Raw genomic sequence first — 18017 nt, 5'->3', positions numbered from 1 at the left:
TGGTTTTGGTAGTTGGGGGAGAGGAATCCCACCCTCTGAAATAGGCAATAGGTGGGAAACTAGTCTGTTGTTTGGCAGTACTAATCTGGAGTCCATTCAACCCAAGCGGTGGACTCAGGTGGATTTCCTGTGGCTTACAGGAGTCCTTTTTATTTTACAAAGAAGAGAAGTTTTAAACAAGTTAGCATCACGACTGTTTGTACTCTGTAGTGAAACACACATCTTTGTGTCATAGCGTCGAAGCGGCTTGGGAAATGATTTGGGGTCGACAGCATGAACACTCTTTGAGGTGAGCTCAGGGAAGGCAGAAGCCTCCGTGAAGTCGAAGGTGCAAAAGTAGTAGGTATTCCACTCATGACTCAACCTGCTCTTACAGGTCAGGCCTTTTTCTCTACTGTTGCACTGGGATTTTTTTTTTTTTTTTTCAGCATCAGTTTTGGAGAGAACAAAATAATCCAAACCACAAGCAGACTGCTGGGCCACGAGCAGGTGTAAAGAAGTGTTTGGAGCAATCCTTCACCTGAAATGCTTGTGCTAGCTTAGGAGTGGATGGGTACAAATGACTGGCTTGAAGCAGCTGGTCGGCTCTAGAGCGGCCTCGGCCTTGCTGGACGCCTGCAGTACGCCAGCAGGGTAGCTTCTGCTTGATCTTGGTCTTAGTATGACTACACATCATGAAAGACAGGCTTTCCCCCTCTATCCAGAAGACTGGATGTATATAAACTTAGCACAATTAGAAACATTTTTAAGTCCATGCTTAAAGGACAAATGAAAAGGAAATTTCAAATCTTGAGCTTGGAATTATGATACCGTGTTTTATCAGAGTCAGACTAATAAATAAGAGCTCCAGTGATTAATGTCAAAGCGCTGAACATTTTAAATACAACAGCAGGATAGCAACAATAGCAACAGGAAGAAATCTGAATTTTTTTTTGGGGGGGGGGGCGGTGGGACCATAAATCACCTTATCCCATCTAGGCTTTCATTTGTATTTGTTAACCTTTAAACACCTTCTTAGACCCTAAAACATTTTCTTGGGTCCTCACAACTTAAGCTTCTTGTCCTTAGGCCTTACGTAAGCTTTACATCTTTCTTCCTATCCAATTATTTACCATGAGACACAGGTGAGGCTGCTGGGAGCAGTCACTATCCTTTAGCTAAAGGACTATTAAAAAGTTACATCTGAGACCTGTTTTTCTGAGTCTGGTGACAAGGCTGACTGTGTATAGACCTACTAGTAGCACCTCTAGGAGTGAGGATCAAGGCCTGATTTTTACACAGGAAGAGAACTAAGGCATCTGAAGCCTTGGATTCTGCTGTTAAAATGATACATCTTTCCCTAACTAGCCTCTACACCCATCAGAGACCTGAGATAGAAGGCAGGGTCTTAGAAGGAAAGGAGGACTTTTCCATTCACTCCTATGTCAGAAGTTGGCAACGTGACCATAGGACCCAAGTGTGAGGTTAAAACAGACCTGTAGCGTTACCCTGGGCTTGGTGAGGGTGATGGAGGTGGCTGAGGCTGGGAGCTGTCAGTCCCCCACCAGGCCAAGAAGTGTGAAGGCTGGAAGTGTCTGTGGTGCCTACACTGGTTGGGCTGGGCCTCCATGGCTGGGTTCAGAAAACAAGCCCGGATGGGAGCATTCCGACTTCCAGTGGCCAGGATGCTGGCGGGCAGGGCATGGCTTGGTGGGCTGCTGAGGGTTGGGGCAGCTGCAGGGCCAGTGTCTTTCCTGGCTACATTGGAAACAGGTCCCTGGCAGAGTTGACTTACTCTGGACCCCAGCAGGATGGGCATAGCAGGCCTCCCTTGTTCCCTCTGTGGGAATGCTGATGGCCGCAGGGCAGCGCCAAGGCTAGGGGTCTGGAGCGTAGCTTCCTGTTGTAACCGAGCCTGTTGGGAAGTCTCAGCCACCTCCTCTCCGGCTTTAAAGACTTTAAGAAAAAACATTTTCACTAACTCCTGTATGGGGGTTTGGGGACCATGTCCATCAAAAGGAGATCTAAATAGGCAAACTTTGTTTGTTTCTAGTTACTTTCTGTTTAACTTTGAGAACATGTACAGAATGCTAAATAAAGCTTAATCCTGCAATCAATCACATGGGTTCTTAGCATGTAAGTGCGTGTATGCGTATATAAGCAGACATGTTGCCCACCTGTCACAACCTGCCATGTGATTCCACCATCTTCAGATGACCATCTGGTATAAGGCACCAATTATAAAGCATCTTAGTCCTAACTGGTGCATGTACATCTGTCCTAAACAAGAGCTGAACTTAGAGTTTAAACACCGTGCCCAATAAGCAAGTTATAAATCCTTAGATAAGAGTTCACAGTATAATCTTAAGATATTTTTTTTTCTTTTGAGAGCAGAGTGGAAAGAAATCAGAGAGAAAAGATTAAGAGTTTGGAGGTAGCTCCTCAGAGATGAAAGGCTTTGGGAGCATAGAGCTGAGTGTAGCTATCTGGGAATCACTTGTATGTGGTTGTAAGAATTTGGAAATTCGGTATGCCTTTTTTATTTTGTTTTTGTTGTTTTGCCTTCGGATGCAGCCAGGTTTTTGTAATTGAGAGCCCCCTGAAGGGAGCACTCGCACCTGTAGTCTGGCTGCATGAGTGGGGAAAGGTGGAGTAGCCAGTAGGTCCCTGTGGAGGAATCAGGCTCGAAGTAGAATTCTCAGACAAGTGGTCTACACATACCTCAGCTGCTTGGTTCAGGGCAGCTGCTGGGGGACGGGCGTACTGTGCTCCCATGCGACTGTGGCCCACTGTGTTGGAGCAGCATGGTAGAGCAACCAGAGGAGAGTGAAACAGGGTTTGGCAGTCCGACCCCCGTCCCCCACCACTTGGTAGTGTGATCTGGCAATTTAGAAACCAGGTATACGGGTGTGAGGTTATCCAAAAATCATCTAGATGTGGACCTTGGAGGTCTGAATGGAGACACTGCCCCATGGGTGAAGAGAGAAATAATCAGTTGCAAGACCGACCCCAGGGCGTCCCAGATGGCTTGGGGACTCAAAAAGAGATGCCACAAGCTGGTCAACTGGACTGTCACCTGCTTGCCAGGGACCAAGGGAAGATGTCTGGGCAGACACAGTTCCTGGTAGTACTAGTACCTTTGACGAGCATTTCTGAGAGAGAAAAAGAGGGAAAACTGTGCTGGTAGAAGAGAGAGCATCACCCAGGGAAAGGATCTGACCAGAGGTCAATGACTACAGCTGGCTGTTGCCAGTAACGCTGGCTAGTGTTGGATGTAGGAATGTGTCAGTCAGTTGGACCAGAAGGCAATTCTGTTGTGGGCGGGTAAGACAGCAGGAGGGCCCCTCACCCCTCCGTCACAGCACCAATGTTTGATTAAGATGCCATGCTACAGATCTGGTATAAAGGCGGTTTATTGTGGGAAAAGAGGAATGGGGGAAGAGAGAGGAGGGGGCCCGTGTGGAAAGAGACTGATAGACAGAAAGCAAGAGGATAAGAGAAGAGGGGGGGTGGGGAGTGGACGGTGGGTCCTCTTATCAGGTAAGGGGGTGGCGGAGGGTGGATCCTCTTATCAGGCACATACTTGGTGCGCGCCTGGCCTGGCGGCGGCAGGCGATAACATCAGAGGTTCCTAGCCAGGACCCTGAAAGGCCCCTGAAGGCAGGGCAGCTGAGTCACCTGTTACCCTAGCAGACAGCACGAGTTCATATACATAAGCAAGATACAGGGCGAGGCTTTTCTTTATTATCCATTACAAATTAAATAGAAAGTTGTATCAAAAATTCAACCAGAAAACAGTCACTGGCCCACCTTCTGTGTGGAAGCTTAATGTACTTGGGCTGCTTGTCATTCTCAACAAGTGGCTCAGACATCCCAAGGGGTTGTTTCAATCCTTCTTTGTCTTCCAGAATCTGTAAGGAAGGTCTGGATCCTGTAAAAGAGTGGCAGCAGCATGAACCAGACCTCCCTTCTGTTGACCCACATTTGACAAACAAGCTTCCCTGTTTAATGAACTGTATCATCACCCGCCCGACAGTGAGCTTTGCAACCCTCAGGTAAACACTTGGATTGCCCTTAGTACCACTGTCTTCTCCACATGGCAGGAATGGCAGCAATTCTTTTCTACGGACTTGCTGCTTAAGCCGGGATCAATAGTGTTAGCACACCCGCTGACAGCCTAACAGTTCACAAAAGGTCAGAGTGGCTAGACTTTAACTATCTGGCTGGCTGTGGTAGCACAGGCCTTTAATCCCAGCACTTGGGAGGCAGAGCAGGGGGAGCTCTGGAAGTCTGGGGCCAGCTTGGTTTATGTAGAAAGGTCAAGGACAGCCAGGAATATGGAGGGAGGGAGGGAGGGAGGGAGGGAGGGAGGGAGGGAGGGAGGAAGGAAGGAAGGAAGAAGAAAATATCTGGATGTTACTCTAAAATTATTTATGAGCTTTAGCTACCCTGTTTACAAGCTAAAATAAGGCAACTTGTTAGCCAGTAAATGTGGCTTTTGTTTGGGAAGGGTAAGTATTTGTTCATCCAAGAATTTGCATAAAGACAGACAAAAATGACAACCTAAAGTGTGGCCACTTCCCTGTTAAAAAGAATGGGGTATCACTAGCCAGAAACAGTGCCGGGAAATAAGAGATGCTCTCTTTAGAAAAATAGTCATAAAGCCATGTGGTGGTGGCTCACACCTTTGACTCAAGCACTTGAGCGGCAGAGGCAGGAGGATCTCTGTGAGCTCAAGAACAGCCTGGTCTAAAGAGCAAGATCCAGGACAGTCAGGGTTACACAGGGAAACCCTGTCTTGAAAAACCAAAAAAAGAAAAAAAAATACCCTAAACAAACAAACAAAGAAAAACAAACAATAACAACAAAACTCATAAAGCAAGTAAAATCATGAAACAGGCTGAGGGACTTTTTGAAACATAACAATGAATGAAGAAGAGAAACGGACAACCTTCATTTAGATTTGGCCATATAAAATTTTTGCTCTCCTAGATTAGAAATCATGTAATCAACCATCAGAGATGCTGTGTGGGTATAGAACACATTTCTACACTCTTAGTATTTTGAGGGAGTGATGTGGAGTCAGAGAAACAAGAGATCTTTAAGGACCCAAAAACTATTTTCCCAAGGGGTTCATACAATATTGTAAAGAAATACATAAGCTGCTCTTACCAAATTATTCTTAAAGTTCTCGATTCTTTTCTTCCCCAACCTGGAGGTGAACCATAAGGCCAAGGTGGGCATATACTGCCACAGGTAAGTCCCCAACAGCACAGGGTGGTCAGAGATCCAAGCTTCTTTCAAATCGTTGGCCATGGAGATTAGTATCAGCCGGACACAGCGGCTAGTTGCCATCTTGTAAGACTGATCTATATTTCTCATGGGCTGAAAGTCAACAAGAAGTAAACGCTCAGGATTCCAAACAGGAAGGTCCCAGATGCCATCTAGCACTGAGACTCTTTCAGGATGCGGCCTGTCAACTGGGAGTCTTCCCAGGGGCCACCAGAGGTTTGCAAGTCACAATGTTTTAAAGAGCCTAAAAGGGGTCATATGTTTGCTGGATAAGATTGCACATGCTGAAGGAGCGTGTGTGATTTAATCGCAGTTGTCTCACAATAGTGTACAAATGCCTATTTTATTACCACACTTTTAGAAATATCAAATTGCCAGGATTTACACTAGGGGTTAAGAATGTACAGTCCAGAGAGAAAATGATTATCTAAGATGGGGGAGGCCCTAGCTTCAGTCTCCAGCACCGCACGCACAACATAAAAATAACTTATATGTAGCAAATGGAGTCATGGGGAGGAAACGGAAAGAGGTAACGGTGAACCACTGGAAAGTGGCAGTCTGGCGACGTCACTGGCCATTGTTAGAACGAGCCCCTGAAGTGATCCAAGTAATCCGAACACTTTCCTTAAAGCTGTCACCCTCTGTGAACAGTTCAGAACCAGTTCTGAAGAGGCTCCTGAGATCTATGACAAAGCACGCATGGCCGGCAACGGTCTCCGGCTTCCCCTGCCAGGATCTTTACCTTAGTCACTTCTTCCGTTAGCGCGTTCTTCACGATGTCCGACTGCACAGGCCCTGGGTAAATGTTGCACAGTGATATGCCTGGGTGGTTGACAAGCTCCAGTCGGAGGGAACTGAAAAAACCCTAAAGCCCACAAACGGGAACATAGGACGAGAAGGAAAGGATAAAGATAAAAAGGAAATGTCATCCAGAGACACGCTCTGAAACGAACAGGTAGAGAACACTGATGCATACAGCTTATTTACTTATTCATTCAATCTTTTTTTTTCTTTTCTTTTTATCTTGAGGTCCCAATGACCTATGACCTATGAAGCTATGGCCTCGGACACATTGGGCAAGAGCTCTCATACTTACACCTCTGGTACTTTTTGTGGTAAACCAATTTTATCACATTTATTTATTTGTTTCTTGGGGGTGGCATGCCAGGGCACAGTGTGGACAGAAAGGGATGGATGCAGCCTGGCAAGCCTTTACCTACTGGGCCATCTTGTCAGCACCCTTCTCACAGTTCATTTGGAGACAACGGTCTAAGTTGTCCAGACTAGCTTTGAACTTGTTTGCAGCCCAGACAGGTCTGACATGTTTAACTCTTTTGTCTCAGCCTTCCAAGTGCCTATGATTATAGGCCTGGGCCATTAAGCTTGGATCCATTAAGGCATTCCTTTTTAAGATTTTTGTGGGGAACTTTAAGTATGTGTGTGTGTGTGTGTGTGTGTGTGTGTGTGTGTGTGTGTGTATGGAGGGTAACCACTTCCAGGTTTGAAAACCTTCCAAAACCCACAGTCCCTGAGCTCAAAACCTACCAATCCTTGAGCCTGAAAACCTACTAATTCCTGGGCTTGGCTTGAAATTTCACCAGTCCTCACCCTGGAAATCTCCACCCAGGAAAACTCCACCACACCTCTCTCTCTCTCTCTCTCTCTCTCTCTCTCTCTCTCTCTCTCACACACACACACACACTCCAAGAAAACCTATATAAAGGCAGTCTCCTGCTCAGTTCCCTTCAGCTTCTAACAGGAGCACAGGCAGCCTCTCTCCTGGGTCCTTCCCTCCCAATAAATCTCTTGTGTGAGGTTTGTTGTGCAGTGCGACTTCGTGGTCTTCCTTGGCTCCCAGCTGCGAGGAAACCTCTCAGAGCAGAGCCGCGACACCTCCATTGGGAAAACCTTCCCCTTCAGGGCTGCAACACCTCAGTGGGGAAGCCTTCCCTTCAGGAAGCTGTAACGCTTACACTGCGCACACGTAAGCGAAGGTGCCGGCTTAGAGGCGATTGTGAGGCATCCAGCTTGGGTGCTAGGAACCAATCTCGGGCGCTATGCCCGAGTACTTGCTCTTAAAGGCTGGGCCGTCTCACCAGCCCCATCCATTAGGCATTTTTAACTATAGGCCTGGAAAAGATGTCCGTCAGACATCCCAGCTCCAGCCTGGCAACTTCGGCTTTTGTCAGCGGTATTCTTAGAGCAGGTAAGAAGGAGGAAGACACTTCTAAAGAAACCTGCTGGCCTTGCCTACCCCACCCTCTCATCACCTGCAGAGGATTCTCTTCAACACCCCATCCCCCAAGAAAAAAGGCCAAATGTGCAGGTGTTTGGGCAAAGAAGAAGAAAAACAAATAACAAGCATAGAGAAATTCAGTTTTTCTGTTTACGTTACTATTTTATCCAGAAGAATTTATTGTTTGGTAAAAGAATGAAGAGCTCCTGTATTTTAACTTCTCCCCTCTGTAGCAGGACAGAGAGAACCACGCAGCCAGCACAGACCCTGAGCCCCTCTCTTGGCATATCATGTACACATTTTGAGGAAGAGTGAGTGCCAGGACAGCCAGGGCTAAAACAGAGAAACCCTGTCTCGAAAAACAAAGCAAAACAACAACAAAAACCCCACTTATTCACGTATTGCTCTTCTAAGTTTGGTGCCCCGGATCCACACGGTAGCTCATAGCCTGTAACTTCAGTTCCAGGGAATCCAGTTCCCTCTGCTGGTGTCCATGGGTACTGCATGCATGTGGTACACAGACCCATAAAATAAAAATAAATATATACATATATTTTTAAAAAGTTCACTGTAACTTCTAGGAATAGGAGAAGGAAACGTGTTCTTTAAAAAGGTCTCCTGGGACATGGTGGTGCGCACCAGCTCTTGGGAGATAAAGGCAGGATTTGGAGTTCAAGATCAGCCCGTGCTGCAAGAGACCGACTCAAAACACCAGAAACCAGTCTTGGTCTCAGCATGCACTGCAATAACTCTCCCCATTTGTCAGAAGACCCATCCCAATAATAAAACAGAAAGCCCTGGAGGGCAGGCCAGACAGCTCACCTGTTTTACTGCCAGCATCCTGCACGCCTTAGGACACCAAGTGTCAACAGCCAACAGTTGGGGCCTGGACTCTACTGCATCTGCCTGAGACGGGACCGTCTTTCTGGGAGGTCGGCTGACAGGCCGTTACTAAGTCAGAGGAAAGCGTCTAAGCCACAGTCCTTCACCACTGCGCACTATCTGTTCCTCGTGGCAGAGGTGGGTCTGGCTGAACTGCAACACCCGGTCTCACCGTGCCAGGGATGGAACGTGCCGTTCAAACGCTCCGTATAGGATGTCAGCTACACATCTTGTGTTTCCTTATTGTCATACGGAACTTACTATTTCTTTGTAGATACTCTCAAGCCAGAATAAAAAAACTCATTCTGCTCCGCTACTTATGTCTCATCAGGTACATAACACAAATCAAGGTTTTCTCTTAGTCATTGCCCTGATCAGATTGTCGTCTTCTCCCAAAGAAACTGTAAGAAAGAAAGTCATGTGCTCCCTAACAGAGACACGCCCAGGGCTAACCGGCCAAAAGCACTCCTATCTCTGATGTGCATATAGAAGGAGACAAGGGAAAATAAAGAGCAAGGAAAGGGGGAGGAAAAGAAGTAACAGACACAGGACAACAAGAACACATCCTGGACCACGTGCTGAATGGGGTGCAAAGGCCGAGCTGCCATGAGGACCCGGGAAGGGTTGGAGTAAGATGAAAGGTGAAATCCCAAGTAGCTTATCCTAAGGGACGATCTCCTGTCTCATCTTTACATCCCCACAGTCTGATGCAGTGTACCTTACAATACAGGTGCTCAAAGCCTGTACTGATGAGTTGACGTGTTCTAAGCAGCTGTGACTCAAGGGTTGTTTTTAATTATCTAAGGAGAGATATCAAGTTCTCTTGTTTCAGTCTCATGCTTAAGGCCCAGTTCCAGCTAGCACATCCACTGATAGTCTTATACACACAAAGAGGTCAGTTTTATCAGTAAAGTGTGGGCTGCCTTACCCGAAGGGCATGCTTGCTGGCGCAGTACCCACTAGAAAGGGGCGTGGACACAATTCCTGCAACGCTGTTGACAGTAACAATCTTCCCTTGTTTCCTCTCTACCATGTGAGGCAGAACACACTTGGTCAAGGACACCGTCCCTAAGTAGTTCAGATTCATCAGCTCCTTGAAGACATCCAGGTTGGTTTCTAGAAATAAGGAACGCTGGGATCTTCCACCGTTGTTGACCAAAATGTCAATCTAAGAATCAGAAAATGGATACTTAAAGATTGCCTAAGAAAACGATTGCTTATGTTGATAACTTGAAGAGGAAATGGGACAGTGGTGTGGTTCTTTCAGCAGCTAAAAATAAAAATAAAATAAAATAAGCAAAGCCAGCACTTGGGAGACAGAGGCAGGCAGATCTCTTAAGTTCAGGACCAACCTGGTCTACAGAGTCCTAGAACAGCCTGTCAAGAAAGAAAAGAAAGAACAGAAAAGAAAGAAGAGAAAGAAGAAAGGAAGAGAAAGAAAGGAAGAAAGAGAAAGGAAGGGAAAAAAAAGGAAAGGAAAAAAGACAAAAAGAAAAGGAAAATAAGCAGAATTCACCTATGGAATTCCCTTTTGAAGTAACCAGCATCAGAAAAAAAAGAAAAGCATCAGTAAATACTAACTTATCTCGTGCTTTATGGAGAAATCCGTGTCTGGGAAGGGGTGAAAAAAGTAGCTAAAGCCAGTTCACAGCCCTGACCTTGCTGCACCTGCTCCATCTGTTCCAGTCCTTTGCATGGGATCCGCAGCTGGAAATCCCTTTGGCAGTTCTTTGCAAAGACAACCAAGCAATGCCACCCACGCTTCATCAATATAAAACACAACTTACTTTACCAAACTCCTGCAGAACGGCCTTGGTAGCTGCCTCATGGGAGTTTGTGTCAGTCAGGTCAAGGGGCAAAACCAATACATCTTTTTCTTTTAAGTTGCCATTCTCTGAAAAAGACACATCAACAGTAGGCAAGCCATTCCATGGTTCCACAGAACTCAACGTTCTCGTTAAATTTAACCTCTACCCCACAGAAAGGCGGCAGTGAAGTCATTCTGCGTGACACTATTGCTGACCAGGGTGGAGGGCTAGTGATGCCTGGGACGGGAAGTCTGGCTGGCTTAGAGGAAGCCAGATAGCGTGCTACATGACCTTGATGTAGACAGAGGCAGTTTGGGAACTGGATGACGACACAGCTGTGGTTCCTGCACTTGGAAGGCAGAGACAGCATGGCAGAAACTTGAGTTTAGTCTGATCTACATAGCACGTTTCAGATGAACAAGGGCTACATGGAAGACCTTGTCTCAAACAAACAAACAAACAAACAAACAAACAAAACAAATGTTATACTATTAGACAGAAATGGAGGAAACTCAACCTATCACACAAAGGAGTCCGGAACTATAATGTCCTCAAAGAGTATGGAGCCAGGTAGGCTGGGATCCTGAGGCCCATATATGTGTACCTCCAGCTCTTCCTCAAATGAAACAATAGTTCTAGCCACACACACAAAAAAGGAGGCAAATTTATACAACAGTTTGTTAGTTAGTTTGTTTTACGAGTTATGAATATAGAGTTACTTTTCTTTTTGCAATAAATTCACAAAGTTCAGTTGCTCCCGCACACACATTTAAAATAACAGTTTGAGTCTGGGGGGGATAGCTCAGTGGTTAAGAGCAGGCACTGCTTTTTCAGAGGATCTGAGTTTAATTTCTAGATCCATGTCATAACCATCTATAATTCCAGCTCCAGGGAGAGCCAGCAAGGCCTCCAAGAGCACTTTCACTCACATGTACAGACTCACACATATACACATAATTAAAAAGAAATCTTTTTTTAAAGTTTATACTATACACTGAGTGGTGTTGGCATGTGCCTTTAGTCCCAGCACTCAGGAGGCAGACAGAGGCAGGGTGATTTATGAGTTTGAGGCCAGCCTGTTCTATGGAGCAAGTTCCAGGACAGCCAGGGCTAGACAGAGCAACTGTCTTGAAAACCCAAAAAGAAGGATGAGGAGGAGGAGGAAGAAGAGGAGGAAAAGAAGGAAGAAAGGAAGAAAGGAAGGAAGGAAGGAAAGAGAGGAAGAGAGAAAGAAAGAAAGAAAGAAAGAAAGAAAGAAAGAAAGAAAGAAAGAAAGAAAGAGAAAGAAAGGAAAGAAAGAAAGAAAGAAAGAAAGAAAGAAAGAAAAAGAAAGAAAGAAAGAAAGAAAGAAAGAAAGAAAGAAAGAAAGAAAGAAAGAGAAAAGAAAGTAAGTTTTATACTATAAATCAGTAAGAAGCTAAGAAGGCCAGTAGTGGAACTGTAGACAGAAGCTCTTCTCCCTAGACCAAGGACTCCAAAAGGTAAATAGGGAAAAGCATTCAGTCCTTCATACAATTGCTACCTAAAAATATACTGGACATAATTGATCTTTTCTATTTCTGGTCACAACTGAATTGAATTATTCTGGACTTTAGTTTTAATATAAAATAAGAAATGTCAGTAAGAAAAACAAGCAAGTACATAGAATGTGAGAGGAACAGAAGTCCTGTGGGCAAAGAGATGAAACATCATTGGACTTTTAAAAACTGGAAAGGATGCACCAGTAAGTGACCACACAGAGAAATGGGACCCAACTGTCCTCACAGCATCTCAGCATTGCTCACAGGGTTTATCCTTTCTGCTAGGGCAGGCCTTACAAGTTACAGGGGTAGAGGAACAATGACCATTAAAAAAATAATAATAATTAGAGAACTAAAACACAAAAGGCTTTTGAAACCTCTTTTGAAAAGAGCCTTGTGATGTCACTGAGAGTTAGGGCAATGATTCTTATCACTGGATGAATGCAGTCAGCAAAGCAAAAGAAAGATAATGAATCACAGGCAGAGATCTCTCTATCTCACACAAACTCACACAAACACACACACACACAGAGGCACACACACATTTAAGACTATATTGAAGTACTAAATGCTAAACACCTCCTAAAGCTACTATTAAGTGAGTGTGACCACACTAAAACTCAAGCCAATGAAGACATTAACTGTGTCACTCTTTGTGTGACTATCGAAGTACTGCCTCAAGCTCATTTTTAAACCTCCTTTCCTTTCTTTCTATTCATCACACACCCACACCCACACCCACACACACACACACACACCCATGACTGTAACATCTGATGTAAAGTAAAATGGATAAGGACCATCCCTAAGTACATTTCATTAGTTACATTCATGAACGCTATGGGTAAAAGCATGTTCTCCTCCTGTGGCGAAGATACGAGTCATTTGATCATTAAAATCCACCAGCGCTTGAGGTCTGGGGCGTCCTTGCCCTCAATATCAAAAGTTGATATAAAAACAAGGGTGGCTGGAAAGAAGGCTAAGAGGTGGCAGTTGAGGAGGCTGGGCAGTGCACATGAGCTCTGGAGCCGGTCCGGACTGCACAGGACAGTCCACCTTCCCTCAGTTCCCCAAGCTGCACTCGAGTCTGGACTCTCACTTGTAGGAGGCCCAGCGGTTGTTAGGAGTCCACTCACCCAGGCATCGTCTCTTCACCCGCTCCAGCTCCTGCGTCCTTCGGGCTGACAGCACCAGAGACACTCCGAGCTTTGATAACTGGAAAGCCAGCTCCTCGCCAATGCCACTGGAGGCCCCAGTCACCCACACCACCATGTCGGTCAGCTCCCATTCTGTTGAGGAAAAAGAGGAAAAGATGGTGTATATGAATGGCACCCCTCCACCAAAGAGGAGTTAAACATGAATAAAATAACTAAACGTTTTTAAATACCACTAAATATGAAGGGCTAATACTTGGAGCATAAAATTTCAAGTGTCCCGCTTGGGGGATTGGATCAGCTGTGGGAATGCTTGCCTCCAGCACACGAAACCTGAGTACAGTCCTGAGCACCCCCATAAGCCAGGCATGGTGCTGCATGTCTGCAATCCCAGAATTTGGAAGGCGGAATTAAGAAGGTAAGTAGTTCAAAGCCATACTTGGCTACATAGCCAGTTGGAGGCCAGCTTGATATACAGAGACCTTGTTTCAAATAAAATAAATGGATAGATGGATGGGTAGATAGATGGATGGATGGATAGACAGATAGACAGACAGACAGAAAGATAGAATTTAAGTATTCTAAAAAGCATCTTTTACCAGAGTTTTCTTAGAAAGCATGGATACACCAGGTGGTGGCAGAGCACACCTTTAATCCCAGTACTTGGGAGGCAGAGGCAGGTGGATCTCTATGAATTTGAGGCATGTGTGGTCTACAGAGTGAGTTCCAAGGACAGCCAGGGATACACAAAAAAACCTTGTCCCAAAAAAAAAAAAAAACAACAACATGATTATAAACCAGGTCATTAATAAGCAACCCACACAGTGTGCTGTGTATTTTGGAATCCTGGTGGATCTTACTAGAATCTCTTTGTAGCTAAGCCTCATAATTACATAGTTTCACTCTAAGACTCAATTCAGCTACTTATCTGACACACAAAAAAATTAAAGACTGGAAACTCCTTGCCTTCTCAATTCAATGGGAGAGTCAGATAAATGGTACTGAAGTTCCCACCCACTTTTAGTTTTCTGAAGTGGACCCACAGATGAGGCCTTTGAACGTGCTCAGCGGTAGGGCAGAAACATCTTGAAGTTTCGGGGCTGCTGTTGTCGCTTACACAGCATCTTGCTATGTTTGCCTGAAACACATATGTCATCCTCCTGCCTCCACATCAGAAGTGCCACCTTGGCCCAGTCCTCCTTCTGGATTTAATTTTTTTTTAAATTATTACTGTGTGTGCATGGCGGGGTGTGGATTCACGTGCCTTGGTGCATGTTGGCAGTCAAGGACAACTTGAGAAGCCAGTGCTCCTCTGCCTGTCTGTGGCTTCCAGGGTGGAGCTCGGGCCATCAGGCAGCTTTAACTGCTGATCTCACTGTTGTGGGGTACACTCCAGAGAAGACTGCTTGGACATGGGTTTAAGGTTAATAGCAAGTTGCCTTAAACACTGGGTATTTGGGATCCCAGTGTAGCCCCGGAGCCTTTCTCGGGATGAGCTTTTAAGCATAAAAACTATACCCTGGGTTGACATGTTTCAGTTAAGCAGAAGTAGAACTACAGAAGCTAAAAAGCAAGGTTATTATATTTAGAGACTGTGACAGCATGGTCTGGGGCTTTGTATTTGTCAATTATTTTCCCTCTGAGGTCTGCCTGCTGTATTCTACCATCAGACACTTAAAGTCCCCCCAAAATGATGTTTGTAATCCTTGCATCCAAGTTATTCCTGATTGGCTGAATAAATGCCTACATAACTAGGCAGGATGGGGGGCAGGGGGTAAGTATGGCCAAAGTTCTTGGGCTTTGGGCACAGAAGGATCACGGGAGAAGCAGGCAGATACCTAAGGAGGAATAAGGCAGAGAGCCTCGATGGGTCAGCTTGGAGAGAAGCACATGGCTGGATCCGAGTGAATAGAAAAAAACAACCCAGATGAAGAACATTAGCAAGCCTTCTGAGGTTATGGATGGGAAGTAGCCCAGGTAGAAATTATTAGAGTGGACAGCGTGGGATGGAAGCTTGGGAGGTAATATCTGCCATGCCCCAGCAGAAATAACACTAGTCTAAAATCCATCAGGTGTCTGTGTCTTTATTGATTATAGTAGCAGGCTAGCTAATACTGCCATAATAACTAATAGGGCTAATAATAAATCTTACTAGCCCATATTTTTATATTTTCTACAACAAGTGACTTTCCCAGAACTACAGACTTTGATGGGTTAGGTCTTTGCTTTTGTTTTGCCTGGAGGTGCTCTTTTATGGTCTGAATAGTACTTCAATCATGGCCTCAGCTGTGCTAAGGCTTGGGGGCCTACTAAGTTCTGGGGCTCATGTCTCATCAGACTTCATGTCTGGTCTCTTGAGGGCACTCATTTGTTCCATGACCGGGGGCAATAAGGCTATCTAGGGTGGCCTTATTTAATTCTTGTCTATGAGCTTAACATAGTTCCATATTAAAACCATCACAAGAGCTTCATGGAGTGTGGGTTCTTCAGAAAACTGAGGTTTTCGGAGTAAGTTACCCCCAGTAGCCTATTAAATCCATCAAGACTGAAACCCTGTCCTCCTCCTCCACAGCGGCAGCGGCCCAATACTTTGCAGAGATTTAGAACATCGAAAGGACTCCATAAATGAGTATCTACTGAATAAAGACAGTGAAAATGTTCTCAGGCTCAAGTTTATGTCCACATGATCACAGATATGACACCCATCTTCCCACCATGAAGCAGGAAACAATTTAATTTAGCATCCATTTTTGTTTACTAAGTGCTTCATAGAATCTTGCATTCACTTAAAAACAACTCCTGCCCTGACCGCAGACTCTGAGAGTTAACAAGCAGCCTAGAGTTTAATGCCCGTCCTAGCGTGATAAGTCTCTCCTGAAGCCCTTAACCACTGGTACCTCATCCTCACACGATGTGGAAGCTGCTTATCTCCAACTTGAGACAGCTGTCATGCCCTCCCCTAAGTTCCGTCTTCTCTGACTTCTGTAAGGCAAAACACATCCAGTTTCTGCTAGCTGGCAGTGCCCCCGCTCCTCTGGCGGTCCCCTGCCCACATCTGATTTACTAGCTGCCCAATCTGGATGCTGCCAGCATTTTTACATTTCAGACCTAATTTCATCTGCTACTAGCTTGTATGCAATCCTACACTTTATAAACCGATTTTAGCTCAATCTTCAGAATAAAAAAAAGCACTGAGGCTCAAACGTGAAGCTCAAGCACCCACGGGCGGCTAAAGGCAGTGTGGTGACACATACCCCACCTGTCTAAAAACAGTGATCAGGGCGGAGGCAGTTACAGCTGATTCAAGTGTGGGGTATTTGGGATTCTTGCCCTCAAAAACGAGAAACAGTCTGGGTGTGGCAGGCATGTATTTTCCAGTGTTGCAGTACCAGGCTCGCAAACGCATTTGTCGGCACTAGACCTGCTGAGAGCCAAGGAAATGCAGCCTCAGAAACAAACAGCAAGCACGCCTGGCAGAGTTTGAGAGGGACATAAAATACTATCCTCTCTTCACCTACTCCTGCCCTACCGACTCTGAGTCTCCTTAGTCACCAGCTAGTTCAGAGCGCACTGCCTCTGAGGCTCTGTGCCTTTTTCACCGTGGGTGGCAGAGTCCCACTCGGTCCTTTAAGGATCGAAAGCCTGCCTTGGCCAGGCTTCTAGTTTCTCCGTCAGTGTCTCTAACTGAAAAACAACACGAACCGTGCCCACGTTTGAAGAATCGTTCCAAAGGCCGGAGGGCTGTTTGGAAAGTGCTGAGCACGCTGTCCACCTGACAGACAGTGCACCTGTGAGCTCTCAAAGCTCGCGAACATCAAACACGGAGCAAGGCGCAGACCGAAATGAAATGTGTCTTAGTGCGCCCAGATCTTTCTGGCAAAAACCAAACACCCAAACAAACCGACGGCTCAATGCTTTCTACTGTGACACTTTTAACCTAGTGAGTAGGTTAAGTGGGTGATTCGCACCAAATTTTCTTTCAGTGCTGCGGGAGAGTAAAAGGCACAAGATCAGCATGTCCCGGATGCAGGGACACTGGGCCTCTTGCAAAGCAAAGGACACAGTCTGCTCTTCGCGGCGTCCTCCCTGGCAGTGTCCCGAGATCCCTGGGGTCCTGCTGAAGAAGTCTGTGACCTACGGGCATCGGAGGACTGCAGCGCTCTCTTGGGAGTCTGACGTTTTCTCTCCTAGTCTGGACGACAAACAAGTGCCGTTTCGAATCAACACCAGAGACAGCCCCTGCCTCTTTCTCCCGGACCCTTAGGCAAGACCCAGCTTGGGCACAGAGGGTCCATCCTTCCGGGAGGGACCTCGGCCCTGCTCGCCATCAGCGGAGCCCGGGACGCCGCTCCCCGACCGTGGCGGGTGCTCACCTGGGCGTCGCCCTTGCCACTCGGCCCACAGCAGCGTCAGGTCGGCATCGGCCCGCAGGAAGCGCAGGAGCTGCACCAGGGGCAGGAGCAGCGCGCACAGCGCCAGCAGCCAGAGCAGCAGCTCCCAGCTCATCCCGCCGCCCCGCTCTGCCCGGAGCGGAAGACAGTCGGCGCCCGCCCTCCACGCCACGGATCACCACGCAGGGCTCCACCCCGAGGTCCCCGCCCCCCGGAGGCGGGGCTCGCTGCGCCGCGGCCCGGGCTGCCCGGCGGCGTCCGGGTAGGGCCGCAGGAGTGTTGCAATGGAAGGCCTGGGAGACTTAAGTTACCCGGCAACGCTGCCGTCGGTAGAGCCGTCGACCCGATGTGTGAGGGCACGAACGAGTCTTTAATCGCCGGGTTTTTTTGTTTGTTTGTTTGTTTGTTCTTGTTTTGGACGACGTACTTTCCAAGGCTTTGGTGGTGCCCTGTAGAGAAACAAACATTCTAATTTTAAACACTGCCCATTCCTACCTCCCCGGCACCACGCTGGGAACTGTGCCCAGGGCCTTTCACAGGCTGGGCAAGCTCCCAGCAGCTGAGCCAAACCCTCACCTCCTTTCCTAATCTGCTTTTCTCTCTTTTGGAGTGTGTGAACTGAGATAAATATAACCGAATTAAATCAGTGGTTGAACTAGGTTGCCCTCCTGGATGGTCACCTTATATTTAGAAAAACAGTACAAAATGACTCTCATATTTGACCAAAAATTGGATATCATGGCCTAGCCAAATCA

At 46.4% G+C, this 18017-nt stretch overlaps 1 protein-coding gene across 1 annotated transcript; it reads right to left on the bottom strand.

The window, feature by feature from the left end:
- Positions 1 to 3701: 3701 nt before the first annotated feature.
- LOC129667791 (dehydrogenase/reductase SDR family member 7) lies at positions 3702 to 17418 on the bottom strand. The gene is made up of 7 exons (XM_055595521.1): positions 17245 to 17418; positions 12854 to 13006; positions 10177 to 10283; positions 9318 to 9557; positions 6014 to 6136; positions 5152 to 5364; positions 3702 to 3910 (listed from the first exon to the last, which is right to left on the bottom strand). Exons 1-7 carry the CDS (start codon positions 17375 to 17377, stop codon positions 3866 to 3868), a joined length of 1014 nt encoding a protein of 337 aa, XP_055451496.1. The 5' UTR covers positions 17378 to 17418; the 3' UTR covers positions 3702 to 3865.
- Positions 17419 to 18017: the final 599 nt, after the last annotated feature.

This window comes from Psammomys obesus, unplaced genomic scaffold (genome assembly GCF_907164565.1).
Source record: "Psammomys obesus unplaced genomic scaffold, mPsaObe1.curated_primary_1811, whole genome shotgun sequence".
NCBI classification, from domain to species: Eukaryota; Metazoa; Chordata; class Mammalia; order Rodentia; family Muridae; genus Psammomys; species Psammomys obesus.
Note: the sequence above shows the minus strand (reverse complement) of the source record. Positions and strands in the feature narration are given on the sequence as shown.

Coding starts and splice junctions, on each gene's coding strand:
- LOC129667791 (XM_055595521.1), bottom strand. CDS start 17,377: ATGAGCTGGGAGCTGCTGCTCTGGCTGCTGGCGCTGTGCGCGCTGCTC. Junction 9,558..10,176: donor TTCTGCAGGAGTTTGGTAAA/GTAAGTTGTGTT, acceptor TCTGATTCTTAG/ATTGACATTTTGGTCAACAA. Junction 6,137..9,317: donor CCAGCAAGCATGCCCTTCGG/GTAAGGCAGCCC, acceptor TGTGGGCTTTAG/GGTTTTTTCAGTTCCCTCCG.